This window comes from Mus pahari, chromosome 1, assembly GCF_900095145.1.
Source record: "Mus pahari chromosome 1, PAHARI_EIJ_v1.1, whole genome shotgun sequence".
Lineage (NCBI taxonomy): Eukaryota > Metazoa > Chordata > Mammalia > Rodentia > Muridae > Mus > Mus pahari.
In genome coordinates this window covers 1,380,545-1,401,568 of record NC_034590.1, presented here as the reverse complement: position 1 = coordinate 1,401,568, position 21,024 = coordinate 1,380,545, and the positions used below count along the sequence as shown (strand labels likewise).

At 51.4% G+C, this 21,024-nt stretch overlaps 3 protein-coding genes across 3 annotated transcripts in view; 2 read left to right on the top strand and 1 right to left on the bottom strand.

Annotated features, from left to right (window-relative positions):
* Samd4b (sterile alpha motif domain containing 4B) overlaps positions 1–9,780 on the top strand; it is a 36,924-nt gene extending 27,144 nt beyond the window's left edge. Inside the window, exons 4-13 of the mRNA XM_021210924.2 lie at positions 1,095–1,334; positions 1,677–1,786; positions 1,938–2,024; positions 2,602–2,920; positions 3,253–3,338; positions 3,690–3,808; positions 5,293–5,491; positions 5,608–5,731; positions 7,405–7,488; positions 7,695–9,780. Of these exons, the coding sequence (XP_021066583.1) occupies positions 1,095–1,334; positions 1,677–1,786; positions 1,938–2,024; positions 2,602–2,920; positions 3,253–3,338; positions 3,690–3,808; positions 5,293–5,491; positions 5,608–5,731; positions 7,405–7,488; positions 7,695–7,723 (1,397 nt within the window). The 3' untranslated portion in view covers positions 7,724–9,780. The remainder of the gene's footprint in view (positions 1–1,094; positions 1,335–1,676; positions 1,787–1,937; positions 2,025–2,601; positions 2,921–3,252; positions 3,339–3,689; positions 3,809–5,292; positions 5,492–5,607; positions 5,732–7,404; positions 7,489–7,694) is intronic.
* A 5-nt stretch (positions 9,781–9,785) lies between these two features.
* Paf1 (PAF1 homolog, Paf1/RNA polymerase II complex component) lies at positions 9,786–16,179 on the bottom strand. The gene is made up of 14 exons (XM_021210903.2): positions 15,648–16,179; positions 15,243–15,272; positions 14,000–14,092; positions 13,612–13,733; positions 13,457–13,523; positions 13,281–13,382; positions 13,096–13,201; positions 12,952–13,020; positions 12,767–12,870; positions 12,430–12,546; positions 12,210–12,338; positions 10,763–10,868; positions 10,570–10,660; positions 9,786–10,494 (listed from the first exon to the last, which is right to left on the bottom strand). Exons 1-14 carry the CDS (start codon positions 15,692–15,694, stop codon positions 10,073–10,075), a joined length of 1,605 nt encoding a protein of 534 aa, XP_021066562.1. The 5' UTR covers positions 15,695–16,179; the 3' UTR covers positions 9,786–10,072.
* A 38-nt stretch (positions 16,180–16,217) lies between these two features.
* Positions 16,218–21,024, top strand: part of Med29 (mediator complex subunit 29) — a 5,926-nt gene continuing 1,119 nt past the window's right edge. The window contains exons 1-3 of the mRNA XM_021214636.2: positions 16,218–16,454; positions 17,781–17,839; positions 18,035–18,119. Of these exons, the coding sequence (XP_021070295.1) occupies positions 16,242–16,454; positions 17,781–17,839; positions 18,035–18,119 (357 nt within the window). The 5' untranslated portion in view covers positions 16,218–16,241. The remainder of the gene's footprint in view (positions 16,455–17,780; positions 17,840–18,034; positions 18,120–21,024) is intronic.

Genomic DNA, 21,024 nt, shown 5'->3' with positions numbered 1-21,024 from the left:
ACAGACCTTGGTCCTAAGACACTCCTGGCAAACCCAGAATTCTTACTTTTGACTATGGATAGCCATAATCAAAGATCTGTGTGGTTTGTCTGCTCTCGGGCAGCAAGGGCAAGGTAACTTTGGTGGTTGGAACCTTTCCCAGCCCCAATTAGTTTTGTGTAATAATTGAGTAGAAGTAACTGGAGTAAACTAGTCAGGGTGTCAGTCTTTTTTCCAAGAAAGCTAAATGCCTCTGTTCCTTCAGGAAAATGAAGGCTGAGCATCTTGGAGAGCTTCTCTCTCTACTGCGACACCTATGACCAACATCAGTCACAACAGAGCAGGTGCCAAAGTCCTGTGGTGGTAACTTGAGTGAGCCAGGAGCAAGCATTTGGTGTTCAGAGAGCCAGGGTGGCCATGTGTATCTTAACCCAGCGCTTAAAAGACAGAAGCACAAGAATGCTTTGAGAGGCCCTGTCTCAAAGAGGAGGGTGGCGGTTTCAGGAAGATGCGAATGAGATGGTCTTGAGCCAAGGACTGGGCTGTAGGAGATGAGAGAGCAGAGTTAACTAGGGGCTAGGGCTTCCAGGTGTGTAGAAGAGTTTGGATTTTGTCAGTGTGAAGGAAGGAAGCCACCAGGATCTAAAAACAGGCCAAATTTCCACATTTGAAAGTCGTGGTCTAGTTGAGTATGGTGGCACATGCCTGTAATTACAGCACACAAGAAGATCACTGGGTTTGAGGTCAACCTGGCTACAAAGTGAGAACCAGTCTCAAAACCCACCTCTAAAAACAGTCAGCATGACTGCTGTAAGGCAAGGGGGGTATAAGCAGCAAGAATGAAAGAAAGAATCTAGTTAGGCATGAAACTAATCCCAGCCACAGCTGCTGGGCTTGGATGCGTGCGAGTAAAAGGGTGGGGCATGTTCATAGGTCCCGGGCATCATGCTGGGAAGGTGGGTGTTCAGGCAGGAGGCTGAACAGTATCTGTAGACAGTTCCCCTTGAAGTCCCTCGGCTCCTTCCCCTTCGAGGATTATAAGATTGATCAGGCCATGGTCTTTTTTCATGCTCAGATACCCTGTCCTGACCTCTTGCTTTTCCTTCTCTGGCCAGGTCTCCCCTGCCAAATCCACCCTAGCCCACTGAAGCGCTCCATGTCACTCATCCCTACGAGCCCGCAGGCCCCTGGTGAGTGGCCGAGTCCAGAGGAGCTTGGGGCCCGGGCTGCTTTCACCACGCCCGACCACGCACCCCTCTCGCCACAGAGCAGTGTGGCCTCCTCTGGCAGTGAGCAGACGGAGGAGCAGGGCTCCAGCCGGAACACTTTCCAGGAGGATGGCAGCGGGATGAAAGGTGCATCCAGAGGACAATGCTAGAAACCCTTCTCCGGGGCTTGGGCTGGCCAGAAGGACAGAAAATTGCCTGTAGCTCCCACCTCAGGGAGGGGACAGGTTTGAAAATAATAGATAACTCTCCCAGCCAGCCAGAGCTCAGATAATTGATAGATGAAATAAATCATGGATCTCATCCTGGCAGCTCAGTAGATGGATCAGGTACCCTGTTAGGGAAGGGTGTCTAAAATGGCAGCTTCTGACTCCAGCCCACTGTAGTTTCTAAGGCTACTGCTGGCTTATACCCGCAACCTCCCTCTGGTCACCAGCATCCATTTCTTGACCTATCCCTCCTTTTCCACAGATGTGCCCTCATGGCTCAAGAGCCTCCGCTTGCACAAGTATGCTGCTCTGTTCTCACAGATGAGCTACGAGGAGATGATGACCCTCACTGAGCAGCACCTAGAGTCGCAGGTGAATCTGAGAGAGCACTGGGGAGGTGGTGGGCCAGCACAATTGGCTGCTGTTCCTGTCATCAAGCCTCTTCTATTTCTGCTCTCTGTTGGGTTACCCCTATGTACCTTACCTATTTTCTGCTTCCTGTCTCCTTCTGTCCTCATCACAGAATGTCACCAAAGGTGCCCGGCACAAGATAGCCCTGAGCATCCAAAAGCTGCGTGAGAGACAGAGCGTCCTCAAGTCCCTAGAGAAGGTGAGGCCCTGGTATCATCGTCTCAAGGCCCAGTGGTTTGGGCAAGTAGAAGGCTTTAGATCCATCTTGTTGGGAACTGCAATCTGACCTCTGGTGGCCCTGGCCATGGGCTGCTGGGTTCTAGAGACCTTGAGTGAGTTGTCATCAGAGGCTCACTTGCTGCTGCCTGAGCAGCTCCCTCCCTCCCACCCTCCCCGTGTCTTCCCTCCCTGTCCTGGTCTGTGACTCCAGAATGTCTCCACCCTTTATCAGCAGACCTAAGTAGGGGAGCTTGTGGGGAGTTGCAGATGCGTAAGGGCTCTTTTCATTGATTTTCTTCTCTACTCAATCCTGAACCTGCTTCCATTTATCTTCCTTCTATCTTTTCCTTACTGCCTTCTTCTGGTTTTTCCTTCTCCTTAACTGTCTCAGTCTGATAGTCTGCTGCGTCTTTGGAGGGAAAAAGGAGTCTAACTGGCCGATGAGCCAGAGCTGCCCTCTTCTGGCCTCTGTGCTAGAACCTTGCATACTATGTAGGCTTCTCAGAGTCTCATCACTTTGGGGTCTGTTCCTGACCTAGCTATGTCCTCCCTTGTAGGATGTGCTGGAAGGTGGCAACCTGCGGAATGCTCTGCAGGAACTGCAGCAGATCATCATCACTCCTATCAAGGCCTACAGTGTCCTTCAGGCCACCCCTACTGCCAAGGATGGGGGTCGGGGGGAGCCGCTGCTGCCAGGTGCTGAGCCTCCCCTCACCCACCCTGGATCAGACAAGGGCACTGAGGCCAAGGACCCTCCAGCCGCAGAGAACTATCCTCCTCCACCAGCTCCAGCCCCCTCTGATAGCAGTGAGCCAGCCCCAGCTCCCGTCGCCGACGGAGACATACCCAGCCAGTTTACACGGGTGATGGGCAAAGGTGAGAGCAGTGTCTAGCCCAGAATCCTGAGGCAAGCAGGGTACCAGGTGAGCCCAGGCGCCAGGGATCAAGTCCAAGTTAGAGCAGGGGAGCATTGCTTCTTATTCAAGACCCTAGAGGTGAACCTTGTGAGTAGGTGAGTTGTAGTATGCGTAGGTCTCTTCCAGCAGCCCTGTCTGGTTGATCATACTAGCCATTGCCCTCTAAGCAAAGGAGCTGGGACTCACCAACCCATGTTTCTTGTCCCTCTACCCACCAGCTGGTATTGGGAAGGCTGCAATATGGCAGAGGGTATATTAGGACTAAGCTCTGCGCATTTCCATGTTCCTCAGTATGCACCCAGCTGCTGGTGTCCCGACCAGACGAGGAGAACATCACCAGTTACCTCCAGCTCATCGAAAAGTGCCTGACTCATGAGGTAGGACCTTTGCTAGGGCTCCCAAGAGGGAGACCCCCTCAGAGCTCACGGTGCACTGGGGCCCAGGTCCCATCCCATCCTTCCCAGTGTTGACTTCAGATGTTTAGCTTTTGTACACACCCTGTGGGGAGTGGCCACCTTCTACCTGCATGCTCATCCCTGCTCTTGGTGCCAATATTTGTTCAAGTTTCCCAAGTCAACTCAAAAAACACCCCTGCTGGGAGAGGGTTTCTTGCATCTTGATCACAGGGAGAGATGACTATACTCAGTTACCACTGTGTACCTGTCTCTCCCAGCTAACCTATAAGCGTGGTCCTCTGTGTCCAGCATCCTCCTCTTCCCCATTTCCAGGCTTTCACAGAGACACAGAAGAAGCGGCTGCTGTCCTGGAAGCAGCAAGTGCTGAAACTCCTCCGGACATTCCCTCGAAAAGCTGCACTGGACATGCAGAGCTACCGGCAGCAGAAGGGGTAGGTGGGCACCTCCCTAGGCAGATGGAGTTGGCATGTGGATGCCTAAAAGGATGATTGCTGCGTTCTGAAACGGGCCCCCTGCTGTACCTACCAGATCACCAGTACAGAGTTTACAACTTAAAAAAGAGAAAAGGCCAGATGTAGTGGCACACACCTTTAATCCCAGCACTTGGGAAGCAGAGGGACTTGGATCTCTGAGTTCGAGAACAGTAAGGGCTACACAGAAAAACCCTGTCTCAAAAACACCAAAAAGAGAAAGGGAGGGAGAGAGAAAATGGCTAATTGTGGTGTGGCACAGGACTTTAATCCTAACTCAAGAGGCAGAGGCAAGCAGATTTCTACAATTTGCAGAATGAGGAGGTGGGGATTCATGGAAAGAGAGCTTGATTTGTGGAAAGGCACTGCCATTTGATTACCCTTCAGAAGAATTTAAGAGATGGGGCCCTGAAGAGGGAGAACAAACCTTCAGTCCAGAGAGGCTTCTTTAGGGAAATGTATCATGGTCGTTGGCAGCCACAGTGGGGCTTTGAAGAGAGAGAATAGGGAACTTTTGCTTTCAGAACTGGAGAACAAAGTGGGTAGCTTTATGCCACATGATCTAGCTTACATGCCATGGGGCATTGAAGTATTAGGTAGAACCATGAAATTGATCTATAGCTATTGGGGGGGGGGGGCGCTGCAAGGTCCCAGCACAATACTCTCTTCCAGCATTTATTTATGTCATGTGTGTGTACACCCATGCCATGGTGCACAAGTGAAGGTCAGAGGACAACTTTTAGAAGTCAGCTTTCTCCTTAAACCATCTGGATTCCAGGGGTCACACTCAGGTCATCAGTGTTTTTGGTTCTTTGAGACAGGGTTTCTCTGTGTAGCCCTGCTGTCCTGGAACTCACTCTGTAGACCAGGCTGGTCAGGCCATCAGTCTTGATGGCAAGCACCTTTACCTGCTGAGCCATCTTGTAGACCCACTGTATACTTTTCTGTCAGCTCTCTGTCCCAGAGAAAAAAAGCTATAAGGAACGTTGCCTGACTTCTGGAATAGACAGCAAAGAAAGGCAGCTGGAGAGTCTAATCCAACTGCAGACAGTACAAGTATGCAGGGGACTTGTCTACTGTGCACCGCACGGATGCTGGGGTAACAAAACCCAACATATGTCTGTCGGGTGGGCCCTACTCCTGTACCTTTGTCTCCTTACCTGTGTGTAGAGGGCTCTGAGGTCTCTCTTCACACCAGACAACACATTTCTTCATCGAAAAGTGACATTTGAAGAACTGCTTTGAAGGGTACAAAGAAACCTCTCTATGTTCCCCGCCTCCACCTTGGTTCAGGAAGAAACTGAAATGTAGGGTGCAAAGATGTGGTCAAGGGATCCTAGCTCAGAACAGATTGCTGTTTTGTCCTACCCACTGCAATTATGGGAAGGACAGGAGATATGGACCTTCTGCCTAAGCTAATAGCCTGTGCTCTGCTCTCTTGACAGCTGGGCATTTGGCTCCAACTCGCTCCCCATAGCTGGCTCTGTGGGGATGGGTGTGGCCCGGCGGACCCAGCGGCAGTTCCCAATGCCTCCTCGGGCATTACCACCTGGCAGGATGGGCCTCCTGAGCCCTTCAGGCATTGGGGGTGTCTCTCCTCGACATGCCCTTACCAGCCCCAGTCTTGGGGGTCAGGGCCGACAGGTGAGCCGGCTGCTATCCAGGTCCAGGTGCTTCTGGGGTTGAGGTGGCAGTACCTGGGATGTGTGTTTGGGCCTGGGCCTCTCTTATTCACCCTGACACTTTCTCCTCCTGTCTAGAACCTGTGGTTTGCCAATCCTGGAGGCAGCAACAGCATGCCCAGCCAGAGCCGCAGCTCTGTGCAGCGCACTCACTCGCTCCCAGTTCACTCGTCACCCCAGGCTATTCTCATGTTCCCTCCAGGTGAGGTGCCTTGCCTCTGTCCTCTGTCAGTCAGCCTGGCCAACCTCCTTAGCTGACTTTTGTCTGCTCACCTGGATATCAAATCCACTCTCCCCTGTGGGTTTGTCACAGGTCTCTCCAGGCTACACACCATCCCCATGTCCTTACATCTTTAGGGAGGCGTTTTTCCTTGTATGTCCTTTAAGTCTATCAGGGCTCTCTCCCCTTCACTGAATCGCTTAGCTCCCCACTGTTTGCATGTCTTTTCTTCCCTGTGCCATGGTCTCAGTGTTGGTATTGCTCTGTCACCGTCTCTTTATAGGCTCAGTTAAAACTCAGAAGGGTCTAAAATCTGAGAGGTCAGTGAAGGTTTTGTGGAAGAGTTGTAACCTGTCAGCCCGCCTGACAGAGGCTGCTGACCACTGGACCAATGGCTGTGCCTCTTAATGAGGTTTGGTAGTGAAGGTGGGCTCACTCCCCTCTGCCCACATCAGCCTGGAGGTCAGAGGCCAGGAGGGTTGGTGGCATGTGGAGATCAAAGATATGCCAGCTCTGGGTCCCTGCTTGACTGGACAAAGTAGAGTGGCATCTGGCTGGTGTATTCCTGCATGCTTGGACTAGGCGTGACATCTGTATCGAAGCTGACTTCAGTGAGCTGTTTTGGACAGGTCTTAAATTTGGAGGTGACATAAATTCTTACAGTCAGAAACTTTGTAGTCAGTGGAGTTTGTGAATTGATGAAATTCTGTAGGCTTCCATTTGTGGTCTCTGAGATCTCCTGTCTGTTCATCTTAGGGTGAGGCTTAGCACACCATAGGGATATATATTGTGTAAATGGTGTTGAGTGAATGGGTGTGCCATAGGTGCAAAAGGTGGGAACTGTTCCAACCATCCCATTAGGCAGCCTTCCTACACTTGTTGGGTGGGGCCCTCCCTGATACTCATGAGAAGGGTGCTCAAATATGTTCTCGCCTCACCAGTTAGCACTCAACTATAAAGAGTATTCAAGTTCAAAGCTTGTTTTATAGAGAAACAGGTCTTCCTGGGACTGGGATGAAATGAGGCTTAAGATAGGAGCCAGACCCCAGGAGTACAGCTCAAAAGCTCAGATATCCTGAGATGAGGCAAAGCACTTGGCAGAGTGGTACCTGAGCTCTTGTGCAGGTGCTAAAGAGGCCAGACTCCATAGCTGCTGCCCTGTTTTGTGCCACCTGTTGAGCCTGCTTGGATTGCATCCTGTCTGCGGGAACAAGTCCAAGTAGGCACAGGAAGGGCTTTAGCTTAGCTTTACACCAGGCATAGCGAATGGGCTATCAGCCAGCAAGAAGCTGCCCAGTGTCTGCCCAGACTGCCCAAGGCAACTTGGAGACCCTGTCCAAAATAGTCAAAGCTTGTGTGTGGCCTCCAAGAACAGCCCCTTGACTTCACATCACTTCCTCTCTGGAAAGTCTGGCCTTTCTTGTGTTACCCAACTCCTACCTTCCTTGGCTGTCTCCCTGTCTGCATTGTGACATCCCTAGGCCTATGTTTGTCTCTTCTCAGCTATGTCTTCCACCCCTTTGTATCCATGCTTTCTGGGCTCTTTATCTCTTGGCTCCAACCCCGTGCCAGCAATCTCTGTCCGCCAGGCCTTCCCTCTTCCCATTCTGGGTGGCCCTCCCCTCATCACCACCATTCTCTTCTCTCCCACTCAGACTGCCCGGTACCTGGGCCTGACCTGGAGATCAATCCCACCCTGGAGTCTCTGTGTCTGAGCATGACAGAACACGCCTTGGGTGGTGAGCATTTCCTCTTCCCCTGACCTAGCTCCCACCTACCCAGCATCTCCAGCTCTGAACCCAGCAACTTGGAGCCATCCTGAGGGTCCCAAGGGGAGGCCAGACTCCAGGGAGGGCCTGCCTGGGATGACATGCTATGTGAGTGCCTTTGCTCAGGCCTCCCACCAGCTCCTGACCTTCCTCCCTTCCTCCCTTTCTTACCACAGATGGGACAGACAAAACCTCCACCATCTGACGGGACCCACAGCCCAGCGCACCCATAGGCCCCCTGGGCGGCGGGCGGGGGCCATCCCCCAACAGGCTTCTCCTCGGCAGCGAGAGGGTGGGCTGGCGCAGCTATACATTCTGATATTTTTCTACTCATCCTCTTAACTTTTGTTTAACATTGGCACATGCCTTGCTCACTCCCAGGCCCATTGAGGGATCTCAGCTGAGGCCGGGGAAAGAGAAGGCAGCCAAAGGCAAGGACTGGCCAGACTGCCTGCCTTTTCCCTCCCAAATCCCCCCCTAGCCCCATCCTACCCCTGCCTCCTTCAGACTGCTGACACCTGTCCTTCCCCAAGAGAGCAGACTTCCTCAGAGACAAACTGACAGCCACCTTGCGCAACCTGCCCTTCAGACACATGACAGTGGGGGAATGAGCAGTGTGGACAGCTTGCTCCACCAGTATGTCACTGGAAAAGAGCCCCTCTCCCTTACCTCCTACCCTTCATCATTCCTACCATTCCTGAGGACAGGGACCACCTTCCTCCTTTTTTTCTTGCCCTGTTTATCAGAGGTTCTCTACAATTAATTTCTTAGGCCTATTTAAGATACATATTTATATAGTTCTTAACGGTTTTTCTCTGATCATTCCCTGCCATTTTTAGAATCCCCAGGCCTCTCTCTCTGAGCCAGGACAGTGGCAGGGGGAGCCTGAACTTTATGAGAGGGCAGAGGCCCCTCCTGCAGACCACCCTGCCCTTCCCCATCCCAGCCCCGGCTCCCAGATGCAGAGGTTGAAGGTGGGCAGCCCCAGGCCCTCAGTGAGGTCAGGAAGTCTGTTGCCTTAATGTCCCTTTCCCCCAGCAACACAACCCTTCTCTGTTCCCCAGGTCTGTTGGCAAGACTTGAGGGTAGGAGCCAGGGAATAGGGGGGTGTTGGGTTTTTGTTTTCTTGCCTACCCTCTCTTTCTGTCAGCCTTCCCCACCCCCATTATGTCATGACCTCATGTAAGTGGAACACTATATCATAACCCAGAGGTGCAGCCCAGCCTGAGTCACATAAACCCTCTACTCCCTGTTCTTGATGAGGGCTGGTGCTGGGGCCCAAGTGGAGGGAGGGAATTTGGGATTCAGGCTGTGGGGAAGCCAGGGTCCCCTATTCCAAACTCCTCTTTCCCCCTCAACCTACACCCTCATTGGGACATTCTCAAGCTTTTCACACGAAAAGGAAAAAAATGTTATTTTTAGATACATTTTATGAATAACTTTTGTTATGAATATGGCTGGTAACCATTGTGTATGTTATTAAAGATACAAAATGTTGGGAAAAAACAAAACCAAAAAAAAGAAAAAAGAAAAAAAAAAAAAGGAAAAAAGAAAGCCTTCCCTGCACTATCAGCCCATCCCCCAGACCTCGCCCTACCTCCTGGTCTGTGGACCTCCCCTGCTTTGAGCCCAGGGAGGGAGAAGCCAGGGGGTAGAGTGGCCCTGGGGACCTGCCTGTGGTCCCCACCACCTCTCCCAGTGCCGGGCTGGGCGGGGTGTCAGGTGTATTTATGTACCTCTTGCACACTCATCAACCTATGCAAGTCCCCACCCCGGCCCTCCAGGTTTCTGTGCCTTTGCTCATTCCCCCTCTTAACTCCCCGGCTTCTCCGGCCCCTCCCACTAACAGTGGGAAGTGGGGTGAAAGGCCACCTGTTTGGAATAAGCAGGGTGTCCCTCTCATGGGACCCTCACCTCCACAAGCCGGTCTAGTCTTGTCTTGTTCACTTCCCATCAGGATGACTGACCCTGCCTGGCACTGGAAGGTGATGAAGGATACCCTCCCCAAGAGGGAGGTGAGAGCTTCCTACCCACCTGACAGCAGAGTGCAGGACGCAGGCGGCCTCACTCTGACAGGCAGGACCCTGACCCTCCTACCCCCATCCCCCTCCGTGGTTTCACCCTACCCTACCCACTTCTGTCCCCAGCCCCACTGGCAGAATCAGCTTTGAGTAACTGTACATTTTTCTCGCTGTTGGAAAAGACTTATTTGTTGAAGTTTCAATTGTTAATGGTCTGGGCTTATTTTGGAAAACAAAAAAACAAAATAACCAAAAAGACTCTTTAATTTTTCTTATGATGCATTTCCTGGGAATCCATGGGGACTTGATTTTGTGCTTCAAGTGGAGATCATGGGGGTGGGGTGGGGGGGCAGGGGCGGCAAGATAATGTGAAGGGGAACAGAGGCTTTGGGAGATGAAGTCAAGAGAAGTTAGGTTTATTAACAGCAAAGATTGAGGGGCAGTGACAAAGGCTCACAAAACAGACAACTAGAAAAGTACTTCCCTGCCCTAAAAATGGTGTCTGTGCTGATCTCATCAGAAAGCATTGCGGCTCAATCACTGTCACTGTCAGCCTCACTGGAATCAGAAGCTGCAGCTTCACTGCCATCTTCCTGAGCTGAGTGCTCACTGCCACTGGGGAAGGGGCTGGCACTCCGGCTACGACTCCTGCTCTGGCTGCGGCTCCTCTGGCCACCACCATCACTGCCACTGTCCGAGTCATTGTCACTGCCCCTGTGGGCCTGCCCTCTGTCCTCATCATCAGAGTCAGCATCATCTGAATCAGCGTCACTACCGAAAATCTCCTCTTTGTCCCGGGCAGCTCGTGCTTCATCCTCGCTGCTTTCATCCTCACCGCTGCCACTCTTGTCACTCGCCTCATCTCTGTCACCTTCCTCTCGGTCACTCTCACTTCCAGAGTGTTCATCCTCGCTGCCTTCTTTCTCACTGCTGCTGCCCTTCTCCTGTTCCTCATCTGTGAGGAAGTAGGGACTGGTGAGACCCCGTTGCCCACCCTCCCAGGGCTCCCGGGATGTGACTAGTCCTTTACCTGAGCCCCCAGCTTCTTTTTCTTCAGCCTCCATCTCTTCCTCCTCCTCTTCCTCTGGTTCGTGGTTTTCCAACTGGGCTTTGCGTGCCTCCTGAAACCAGCAAATTGGGAAGATGAAAGAAGTCTATCAGACCTCTGACGCTATCCTCACCCACTAGGCTCCCTTTGGGTATCCTGGGCCAGTAGAGCTTACCTGGGCTTCTAATTCCTTCTCATTCATGTCACGGTGTTTGACGACAAGCAAGGCATTGGTACCTGATTGAACCCCAGCCTTGGCCCGGCGCTTACTGAGACGGACTCTGCAGTGGACAATTTCAGAAGGGGAGTTAGGCTCCACTGGGACCAGTCTAACATCTGGTTCCCTATCAATATTTGATCCAGAGCATAACAGAAGACAAAGTATACATACAGTGGGTGTGAAAGACGGTATTTCGGATTTGATTTGCCCAACTTTTTAAGTTTTCAGGGTTTTTTGTTTCAAGATTTTTAAGTGAATGGATGTCTTGCCTGTATGTGTTATGTTGTAGTACCCCAAGAAGCCACAAGAGGGCATCAGATCCTCTTGGGACCTGGGCTATAAACTGAGGTCTCCTGAAGAGCAGCCAGTGTTCTTCACTGCTAAGCCATTTGCCTAGGCCCCTTATCCAAAGCATAAAAACAAGAAAATGGCAAATGCGTGTTTCTGGATTTTAAATAGAAGAGCAGTGGACAGCAGCTGTATTGTAGTACTCACTAAAGGTGCTGTCGCTGCCTGTTTTCACGTCTCCAGACAGACAACAGGATCTGAGCCATTTTGAACCACAGGCACTAGGACAAGTTAGCTTTCAGCCCTCAGAGAAAGGTTCTGAGGTGACACTTTTGAAGTTGTATCAAGTATTTAAAACCTGCTGAAAGGCTATAGGAGGTGGTTCAGTTGGTAAAGTGTCATGGTGGAACAGGAAAGAGTAACTCTGCCCCCAAATTACCCTCTAACATCCAAGCATGCCAGGTCATGCATATGACTATGCACATATGCATACATGCACACAAAAGCAACAAAGGAAAAAAAAACGAGGATGGGCATGGTGGCTCCTGCCAGTTGTCCCAGCTAAGCCTGGGCAACTTGGTAAGATGAAAAACAAAAAACAAAAGCAACAAAGGAAAACTGATTGCAACCTTTGACTCCAGTATGTGAGACTAGGAATGTATCATACAGGAGGGCACTTGCCTATCATGTGTGAGAAAAGTGACTAGGTTTATATCCTGCATTGTGTGAAAATTTTCTTTCTGGTTTATGGCACTAGGACCATAGCCAGGTCCAGCCTACACTTAATAAGCAGGCTCCTGATGCTCTCTTAAACACATCCTTACAACAAATCTTTAGAAATGACCTCAGGGCCGGGCGTGGTGGCGCACGCCTTTAATCCCAGCACTCGGGAGGCAGAGGCAGGCGGATTTCTGAGTTCGAGGCCAGCCTGGTCTACAGAGTGAGTTCCAGGACAGCCAGGGCTAAACAGAGAAACCCTGTCTCGAAAAACCAAAAAAAAAACAAAAAACAAAAATAAAAGAAATGACCTCAGGATAGTTCTTGCATGGTCTTTAAAGAAAAGAAGAAAAAGAAAAACCACAAAGGGCCAAACTCATGACACAGTGCCAAGTACCTGGTCTCCAGCTCATTGTAGTAAACCCCGTCACCCTCTCTGAAGATGAAGAAATAGTTCTCCTCATAGCCCTTACTGGCCTTGTTCTTCACATTCCAGTTGTATTCCCGAGCAATCTTGTAGTCATACCTGGGAAGAAGATACACAGTCAGCCCATTGGTTCATGAGAAGTAAAGGAGACATACTTCTGAATTCTAAAACCTGACCCTAACCCACTTACACATCATCTGGTGCATAGTCCATCTCTTCCTCTTGGTCCCGCTTTCGTTTCTTTAGTGTCTCTTCCACAGGCAGAAAATAAGCCACAAACTGGTTCCCTTCCTCATCCATCATGCCCCTGGTTTAGGGGAGAGGAGAGTGTAAAGGTCAAAAGCAAAGAAGTAACAAAGCTAGGTGTGGTGACACGTGCCTATACATTGAACATTCCAGAGACTGAGGCAGGAGGAATGCAAGGAGCTTAGAGGTCAGCCAGGACAACAGGATCATAACCCATCTCAAAACCCCAAACACAGGAGAGGCAGCAAGGAGCACACAAGGTAGAAAGCAGGACCACAGACCTGATCATGGCCTGAGACATCATCTCTAATGCAGCTGCCCCACTTGTGTCCTTGGGGGCTGGGTCTGAATCAAAAATGACCTGAGCACATGGGTTTATCCACATCTGGGAAATAGAAAGATACTAAAGTTATTAAGGACTGGACAGGCACAAGTGGCTGACCCCGCCTCCTTCCCAGAGTCTGACCTTAAAATCTGGGAAGACAGGCATGACCTCAACTGGTGTTACTCGGGGCTTGCTGTAATGCTGGGAGATCTGATAGAAGAAAAAGGGTGAGAAAGAAGACGACCCTGGGCCACACTCTTGCCTCTATTCTATTCCCCCAATTACCGATTTCTGGGCATCTTCAAAAGTCTTTTCAATGGCTGTGATCTGGCTGTCCCTGTCTTTGTATATTTCTTCCTCTGTGAACTGCTGTTTCACAGAAACCCCAATCCTAGCAATGAAGAAAATGTCATTAAGAGCCTCTGGACATTGCTAAAGTCTTGCCCCCTTTCCACCTGTTTGTTACTTACTTGACCTCAGGCTTCTCATTGGAGATGCCGTATCTGTTGAACTCAGTGGAGATATATTCTGTCTTACGCATCCACGGTACCACCTTTGCATGCTGCTGGGATCTGAAGAGGAAAACCAGGCACCTCAGGTCCCATGCTTGACAAAGTCCACCCCGTACCTATGGGGCCCACCTCACCTCTTAGAGCTGGTAGGAGCCTGAATCTCCTCTTCCAGAAGCTTTTCATCAGCCGGATCCAGAAGAACTAGGGGTAAGGGGCAGGAGGACCATGAGGGATACCCAGGCCTGGCCTTTGCTGGCCTGGAGCAGACCCTCCCTGTCTCCCCACACACCATTGGGATCAATTCGGTAGGTGTCAGGATTGATGAGATCAATGGTGACCCCCAGATCTGGCTCAGTCAGGAGGTCATGTTTGTGCTGTTTCTCCAAGGAGGTTGCTTTGTACTGAACAAACCTGGGTGGGAAAACATGCCTGTTAGAGTTTTATGATCTACCCTCACGCCCCAACATGCTCTCTTCCTAGAAGCTAAACTTCTATGGAGAGGAACTCCGAATGCAAGCGTCCAGCATTGGCATTTATTGCAGGTTACTTTCTCTATTAGTAGTTACTGAGCACCTCCTATGTGCCAGTCCAAGGAAGGTTGATGCAATGAAATAAGCAGTCCTTGCCTTCAGTGAACTATTTTTTAGTAGTTTTTCCATTCCTGAATTCAGTCCTACCTGTTCTGGTCGAAGGGGTAGGTGATGAACTTGGGGTCAAATGGGATGTCAGGAAGGCTATTGCAGTACTTGACTCGGCAGACCACTCCAGACCTAAGAAAACAGGCCCAGAACTAGGTCTTGCAGACCTATAGAAATGACTTCAGCAGTTAAGAGGGAGTATTTATTCTGCAGAGGACCCAAGTTTGGTTCCTAGCACCCCCATCAGGTTGTTGACAACCACCTGTAACAAGGAGAACCTGACACCTGTGACCTCTGTAGGCAGCTACACAAACATGCACACATTGGTGGCACAGGCCTTTAATCCCTGCACTTGGGAGGCAGGCAAATCACTTGAGAGTTTAAGCTAGTGAAGGTTTACATAGTGAGTTCCAGACCAGTCAGTGATACAAAGTGAAACTCTTGTCTCAAAAGGATTAACAGTACCCACACGTTTAATACCAGCCTTCCAGAGGCAGAGGCAGTGGATCTCTGAGTTTGAAGCCAGTCTGGTCTACAGAGTGAGTTCCAGGACAGCATGAGCTACACAGAGAAACCCCATCTTGAAAAAAGGAGTAGTAGTAACAATTTTAAAAAACAGCCTCAGCCGGGCCTGGTGGTGCAGGCCTTTAATCCCAGCACTCGGGAGGCAGAGGCAGGCGGATTTCTGAGTTCGAGGCCAGCCTGGTCTACCAAGTGAGTTCCAGGACAGCCAGNAAAAAAAAAAAAAAACAGCCTCAAGGGGCTGGTGAGATGGCTCAGCGGTTAAGACCACTGACTGTGGTTTCCAAAGGTCCTGAGTTCAAATCCCAGCAACCACATTGTGGCTCACAACCATCAGTAATGAGATCTGACGCCCTCTTCTGGGGTGTCTGAAGACAGAGACGGTGTACTCAGATATATTTAATAAATCTTAAAAAAGAAAAACAAAACAAAACAAAAAACCCAGCAGGTGAAAGCGCCTGCTGTCTAGCCTGAGGACCTGAGTTTACTATCTCAGGTCTATAGCTATATGGTGGAAGGGAAAAAGTGTCTTTAGACTGTGTACAATTAAAAGAAATTAAAATAAATAAAAACAACCCTAGGCCTGTGCTGCTGGGCACATAGGGCTGCAATTCCAGGAGACCGAGGCACAACGACAGCGAGTTTGAGGTCAGTCTGGGCCACTTTATGAGATTCTCCAAAGCACAAAAAAGGTCCCCTAACCGCCTCCCCAAATACGTTCGTGTCCCACCCCTCCTGGAAAACGGAGCTGGGAGCTTACCTCTCAGGCAAGGTCCGGTGGGAATTGGGCCTGGTTTCGGGGAGGAGAGAGAGATGTCAAGAGTTTGTCATGTGAGTGGAAAGAGAGGTCCCCGAGTTTCTGACGGAGTCATGCTTTATGCATGAAGCCGGATGCTCAATCCCCTTAGAGCGCTAAGAAGCTTCACCGAAGGACACTGAGGCCTGGATCCCTCCCCCAAGGGGCAATTCCGAACTTGAATAGCAGGGGACCAGGAAGCGACCGCAGAGGCCCAGAGGGGACCGCCCCTCCATCGGGGGTCAGCGCTGCGCGACAACGCGGGCCGACCTGAGGGAATCAGTGACGTCGCAGGCAGCGCCCCCTCGGCCTAGTCCCCAGCTTGCAGCTCACAAAACAAAATGAAGCGACAGGTGACAGGAGACCTACCTATGGCCATCTTCCCGCTGGGCCTGGGTCTGGATGGTGGGCGCCATCGCGACCAGGCGACAGCGGCGCGGTCGGCGTCCTCGCCGGCCGCGGGCGGACGCTGAGGGGCGTGCCGACTTTGAGACGCTGGATCCAAGGACAGGCTCCCGTAGACGCCGGGCTCCGCAGGGAAAGGCGGGATGAAGTGGGCCGACGAGAAGGGCTCGGTGCGACTGAACTGAGAGTGTGGACAGCGTCCGACACGGACTTGCAGCTCCCGCTCCGACGGCTACCAAGACGCAGAAGACTGGACAGGTCGCTCCTGGCCGCAAGGCCTTCAGGGAAATAGAGTTTGGTCACTCCTTCACAGCGATTGGCGAGCCGTGGGTGAAGGGGCGGGGCTGTGGGAGAACTCCTCTTATGATTGGCGAAACGATATTCCACTCATGGCCTCGGTTCTGGGAGGGCGGAGTAAAATGCATATCCTCCCCCCCATTGGCTAATCCGTCGGCGAGGCCGGGCTAACGAGGAAGGGAGGCCAGCCAACTGGAGAAGCGGAGGAGCTACCGGAGCGCACGCGTTTGTGACGCATTTCCGGCGTTCGAGCGGAGGAAAATGGCTGCGCCCCAGCCACAGGCTGCGGCGGTTTCCTCTGCGGCCGGAGTGTCAGGCCCGGGTTCTGCCGGTGGCCCGGGTCCCCAGCAACAGCCGCAACCGAGCCAGCTGGTGGGTTCTGCCCAGAGCGGGCTCCTGCAGCAGCAGCAGCAGGACTTCGACCCTGTGCAGCGCTACAAGATGCTCATCCCGCAACTGAAGGAGAGTCTCCAGGTGACGGCCGCGCGCGGGGAGCAAGAGGGGCTGCGGGCTCCGGGGCGGGCGCCGAGGGGCTGCGGGCGGGCGGACGGGCGGGCGCCGAGGGGCTGCGGGCTCCGGGGCGGGCGCCGAGGGACTGCTTGCTGACGGAGAGAGCGGAGGTCGGGAAGAGAAGACAGACTAACTGTGTAGTGTTTGTCTAACCAAAGTGAGGCTCCGGCCAGCCGGAGTGGTGGACGCCCCTAATCCCCGTGCGGGGACAGCAGAGAGGGACGGATCTGCGCTCCAGGCCGACCAGGGTCTACATGATGAAACCCTGGGGAGCGAAAGGAGATGAGAATGAATGAGAACTTTAACTGTGTGTGGTAGTGCACGCCTTTAATTCCAGCCCTCTGGAGGCAAAGGAAGGTATCTTTTGAGTTCCAGGCCAGCCTGGTCTACCGAGTGAGTTCCAAGACACCAGGGGCTACACAGAGAAACCCTGTCTTTAAAAACTAGATGGGGAGCCGGACGTGGTGGCACACGCCTTTAATCCCAGCACTTGGGAGGCAGAGGCAGGCGGATTTCAGAGTTCGAGGCCAGCCTGGTCTACAAAGTGAGTTCCAGGACAGCCAGGGCTATACAGAGAAACCCTGTCTCGAAAAACCACACACACAAAAAAAACACTAGATGAGGGAGGGAGGGAGGCGGGAGGAGAGGAGTAAAAAGAGATACAGTTCTGGTTAAGTTCCGTGCAGAAGTCTGACCTAAGTGGAAGTTCTGCCTAAGTGTCATTTCTGTCCATGATGAGTAGATAAAGGGTATGTCCAGGAACCTACTAGTGACAATTCCAAACGAGAGCAGGCTTACTGAAAAATTACAGGGAGATTGGGGGCTAGAGTTGGCTCAGCGGTTAAGAGCACTAACTTTTCCTAGTGGTCCTGAGTTCAAATCTCAGCAACCATATGGTGGCTCATAGCCATCTGTAATGGAATCTGATGCCCTCTTCTGGTGTGTCTGAAGACAGTTACAGTGTCTTATTTATAAGAATAAAGTCCTTTAGAAAGACCAGGCGTGGTGGCCCACGCCTTTAATCCCAGCACTTGGGAAGCAGAGGCAGGCAGGTTTCTGAGTTCCAGGACAGCCAGGGCTACACAGAGAAACCCTGACTCAAAAAAAAAAAAAAAGGAAAGAAAGAAGCGGGTAAAAATTGCTCTGAGGAGGGTAGTGAGCTTGCGTCTCTATTACCAGGCTGGAGGTGTAAGCCGGAAAGGCCTGTGAATCTCGACAAAGAGTTGATCCTGTTTGTGCACCCTCATCTCCTGATCTTACTTCTCTCTCTCTGTGTCCCTTTAAACCTAGACTTTGATGAAGGTTGCCGCCCAGAACCTGATTCAGAACACTAACATTGACAACGGACAGTAAGTGAGCTTCACCTTCTTCTCTGCCCCAGCCATAGGAACCCCTCCCCTGCTGACCCACCCCTGCCTTTTAAAGCCTGGATTCCCCTGGGCCTGGCTTTAGCATTGTTGTGGTCCCTTGATTATCTATATACAGATGCTGGTATTTGAACTTGGAAGTCACTTCCCTCCTCACACTGTTTCTCTCTGCCACAGGAAGAGCAGTGACGCACCCATACAACGCTTTGACAAGTGTCTGGAGGAGTTTTACGCCCTCTGTGATCAGCTGGAACTTTGCTTGGTGAGGAATCCCTAGAACCATTGTGACTAAGCTCTGCTTAGTTCATCACAGGAACAGTTTGAGATAGTGTCACTCGGTAGCCCAGGCTCTCCCAGCACTAGGTCTATAGACCAAGAAGACCTGGTTATACTGAGGTCACAGGCATGCACCCCCATGCCCAGCTTTAGCCAGCCACTCGCTCAGTGGTCACTTCCTCTGTGCTAGACATGTGTGCTTAAGTTGAGGCTGGGGGCGAAATCTATCCTGATTGTCACCCTCACAGAGCTGCTAGTTCAGTGGAATGACAAATACAAGACCGAAGATGGACAGCTCAGAGTGGTCAAGGCTGTGATGACACAGCCTGAACCAGAGTGGTCAAGCTCTGTAGGGTGAAGAAGCCCAGGGGCATGTGGAATAGGGAGTGAGTGACTCACAGAAGGTTGCTGGTAAAACATGGAATTCCACCTGACACTCTGGCCAGAAGGGCAACAAGGACAGGGTCTGAGAGGAGGGTATGGGGACCTATGCTTCCTTACTAGGGACTGGTATGAGCTTAAGGCTGTGGCTTCAGCTGTTGGGGGTAGGGCAAAATGGAGGAGACTTGAGTGAGCAGGCCGAAAAGCAGACATAATAAAGCCTAGGCCAGGACTATGAGAGATGTGGGCAGTAACACTGGGGCTGTAGTGTGGTTGGAAAGGTTGGAAAGGTGGGCATGGCCGGGCGGTGGTGGCACACACCTTTAATCCCAGCACTTGGGAGGCAGAGACAGGCGAATTTCTAAGTTTGAGGCCAGCCTGGTCTACAGAGTGAGTTCCAGGACTACATAAAGAAAGTCTATCTTGAAAAACCAAAAATAAAAAATAAAAAAAAAGGGGTGGCCACGAGCCATGGCAGTGGATACCTATAGCCCCAGGTCCTGGTAAGAGATCTACCTTAAAAAGGGGGGGTCGGGGGGAGAACAAGTCTTGAGAAACAACATAAAAGGTTGACCTTTGGCCATACATCCTCAACCATACACACACAAAAATTCCCTTAGGCTAGCTTAAGAGGCTGAAGTAGGAAGGTCAAAGTTCAAGACCTGTCTGAGTGGCTGGGTGAGATCTTGCTTTAAAAGGGAAAAAGAAGAGCTAGGCATGTTGGTTCCAGTCTGCAATCTTTTCTTCAAGACAAGATTTCTCTGTGTAGCCCTGGCTGTCCTGGAACACACTTTGTAGACCAGGCTGGCCTCGAACTCAGAAATCCGCCTGCCCCTGCCTCCTGAGTGCTGGGATTAAAGCCGTGCACCACCGCCGCCTGGCCCAGTCTGCAGTCTTAACTTGAGAGGCTGATGCTGGAGGACTACCATAAGTTCCAGGCTAGCCTATGCTAGGAGCATTGGGGCTAAGAGAACCGGGGACTTAGTTGAGTGGTGCAGTTTATCTAACACAAGTGAAGCTGTAAATTCAATTCCCAGTACCACAGCTCAGTCACTTCCCTTTAGGCCTGTCAGTAGAACCTTCTGCGATGTGGTAGGCTGGGGCTTACTAGACTGCATATAACCCCTGTGTCAGAGAGTGATAGGGAATTTGAAGTGGACTTTCTTTTTGAGGAAATGGGGGAGGGGGCATGTAAAGAATGCCTGAGACTGGAGGTGGGAGCCCAAGGAGCCAGTCCTGGTTGAGCTGTGCGGAAGAATTAGGGGCAGACAGAATCTCGGAGGCTCTGCCAGGCCAAAAGACTGATGAACTGTTGGGGAGAGAGTTCCCAGGGCTATGGTTGGAATTAGGAAGGGGAGGTATTAAATGGTTTTGCCAGAGCTGTAGAAGAAACTTGTGTTTACCTTCTAAATAAGGGCATAGCAACTAAAACAGGGTTCTGAGTCCAGCATGGTGATGTGAGCTCATTCACCACATTGTAGGCTGGGGTTGGGAGAGGACGGGACTGGACGACCAGCTGCCCTACCGAAAGTCTCAGCCCTTCCCACCAGCCTGCAGTGTTCTGTTTGTTTTTGAAATGAACCCAACTTGCACTGTAGCAGAGGATGGCTGGGCTTCCTGCTCCCTCTCAGTGGGGAGTGCTGGCATGTGCCCCCGGCCTACACTCCTACGCCTGACTCTTAGCAAGGTTGCCGCTGCCTCAGCAAGCACTGTCCAGCCATGGGAAGATTTTTACTGCAGGCACGCAGTACATAAATGCAGTTTTGTTGCGAGATTGAGTTACTCTGGCTGGGTTAGGACGATTACTCCTGCCAAGGGAGTCACCTCTGCTACGAGGACTCAGAAGAAGCCTCTGGGAGGTGGTGGGAGGCTGGGAGGGCCCTGAGCAGTGAGGAGAATGGCAGCCTTGGAAGGAACCAGGACAGAAGGCACGCTGCCAGGTGCATTGCCATCAAGTAGACACCAAGCCCGGGTGTAGTTAGGACACGTATCCCCTGTCACATACATCTGTCACCTGCTCTCACCAGGCAGGAGAGGTGGCCATCCAATACATTTAAGGAACTGGGCAATGGCACTGCACTTGGTAGTTCTGTTTTAAGGCATGCGCCACCACTGCCAGACAAAGATTTTTATTTATTTATTTATTTATTAATGTATGTGAGTGCACTGTAGCTGTCTTCAGACACACCAGAAGAGGGCGTCAGATCCCATTACAGATGGTGGTTGCTGAGAATTGAACTCAGGACTTTTAGAACTGCTGAGCCATCTCTCCAGCCCCGGGTTTTTTTGTTTGTTTTGGTTTTTTCGTTTTTCGAGACAGGGTTTTCTCTGTGTAGTCCTGGCTGTCCTGCATCTTAACCTATAGACCACTGCCTGATCAGCTCAGATGTGTGCACTAATGATCCCAGCTCTCAGGAGGATGAAGCAGTAGAGTGAAAAGTCTGAGAACAGCTTTGTCTACGTAGCAAGTCTCTGACTCAGGCCATAGCAAAAACTTTTTTTTTCTCTTT

What these genes read in the sequence shown, in the direction of transcription:
- Paf1 (XM_021210903.2), bottom strand. Translation starts at nt 15,694, where the DNA reads ATGGCGCCCACCATCCAGACCCAGGCCCAGCGGGAAGATGGCCATAG. An exon ending in GCTCCTACCAGCTCTAAGAG is followed by an intron (nt 13,383 to 13,456) that starts GTGAGGTGGGCC and finishes TTTCCTCTTCAG; the next exon opens with ATCCCAGCAGCATGCAAAGG. An exon ending in GACTATGCACCAGATGATGT is followed by an intron (nt 12,339 to 12,429) that starts GTAAGTGGGTTA and finishes TCTTCTTCCCAG; the next exon opens with GTATGACTACAAGATTGCTC.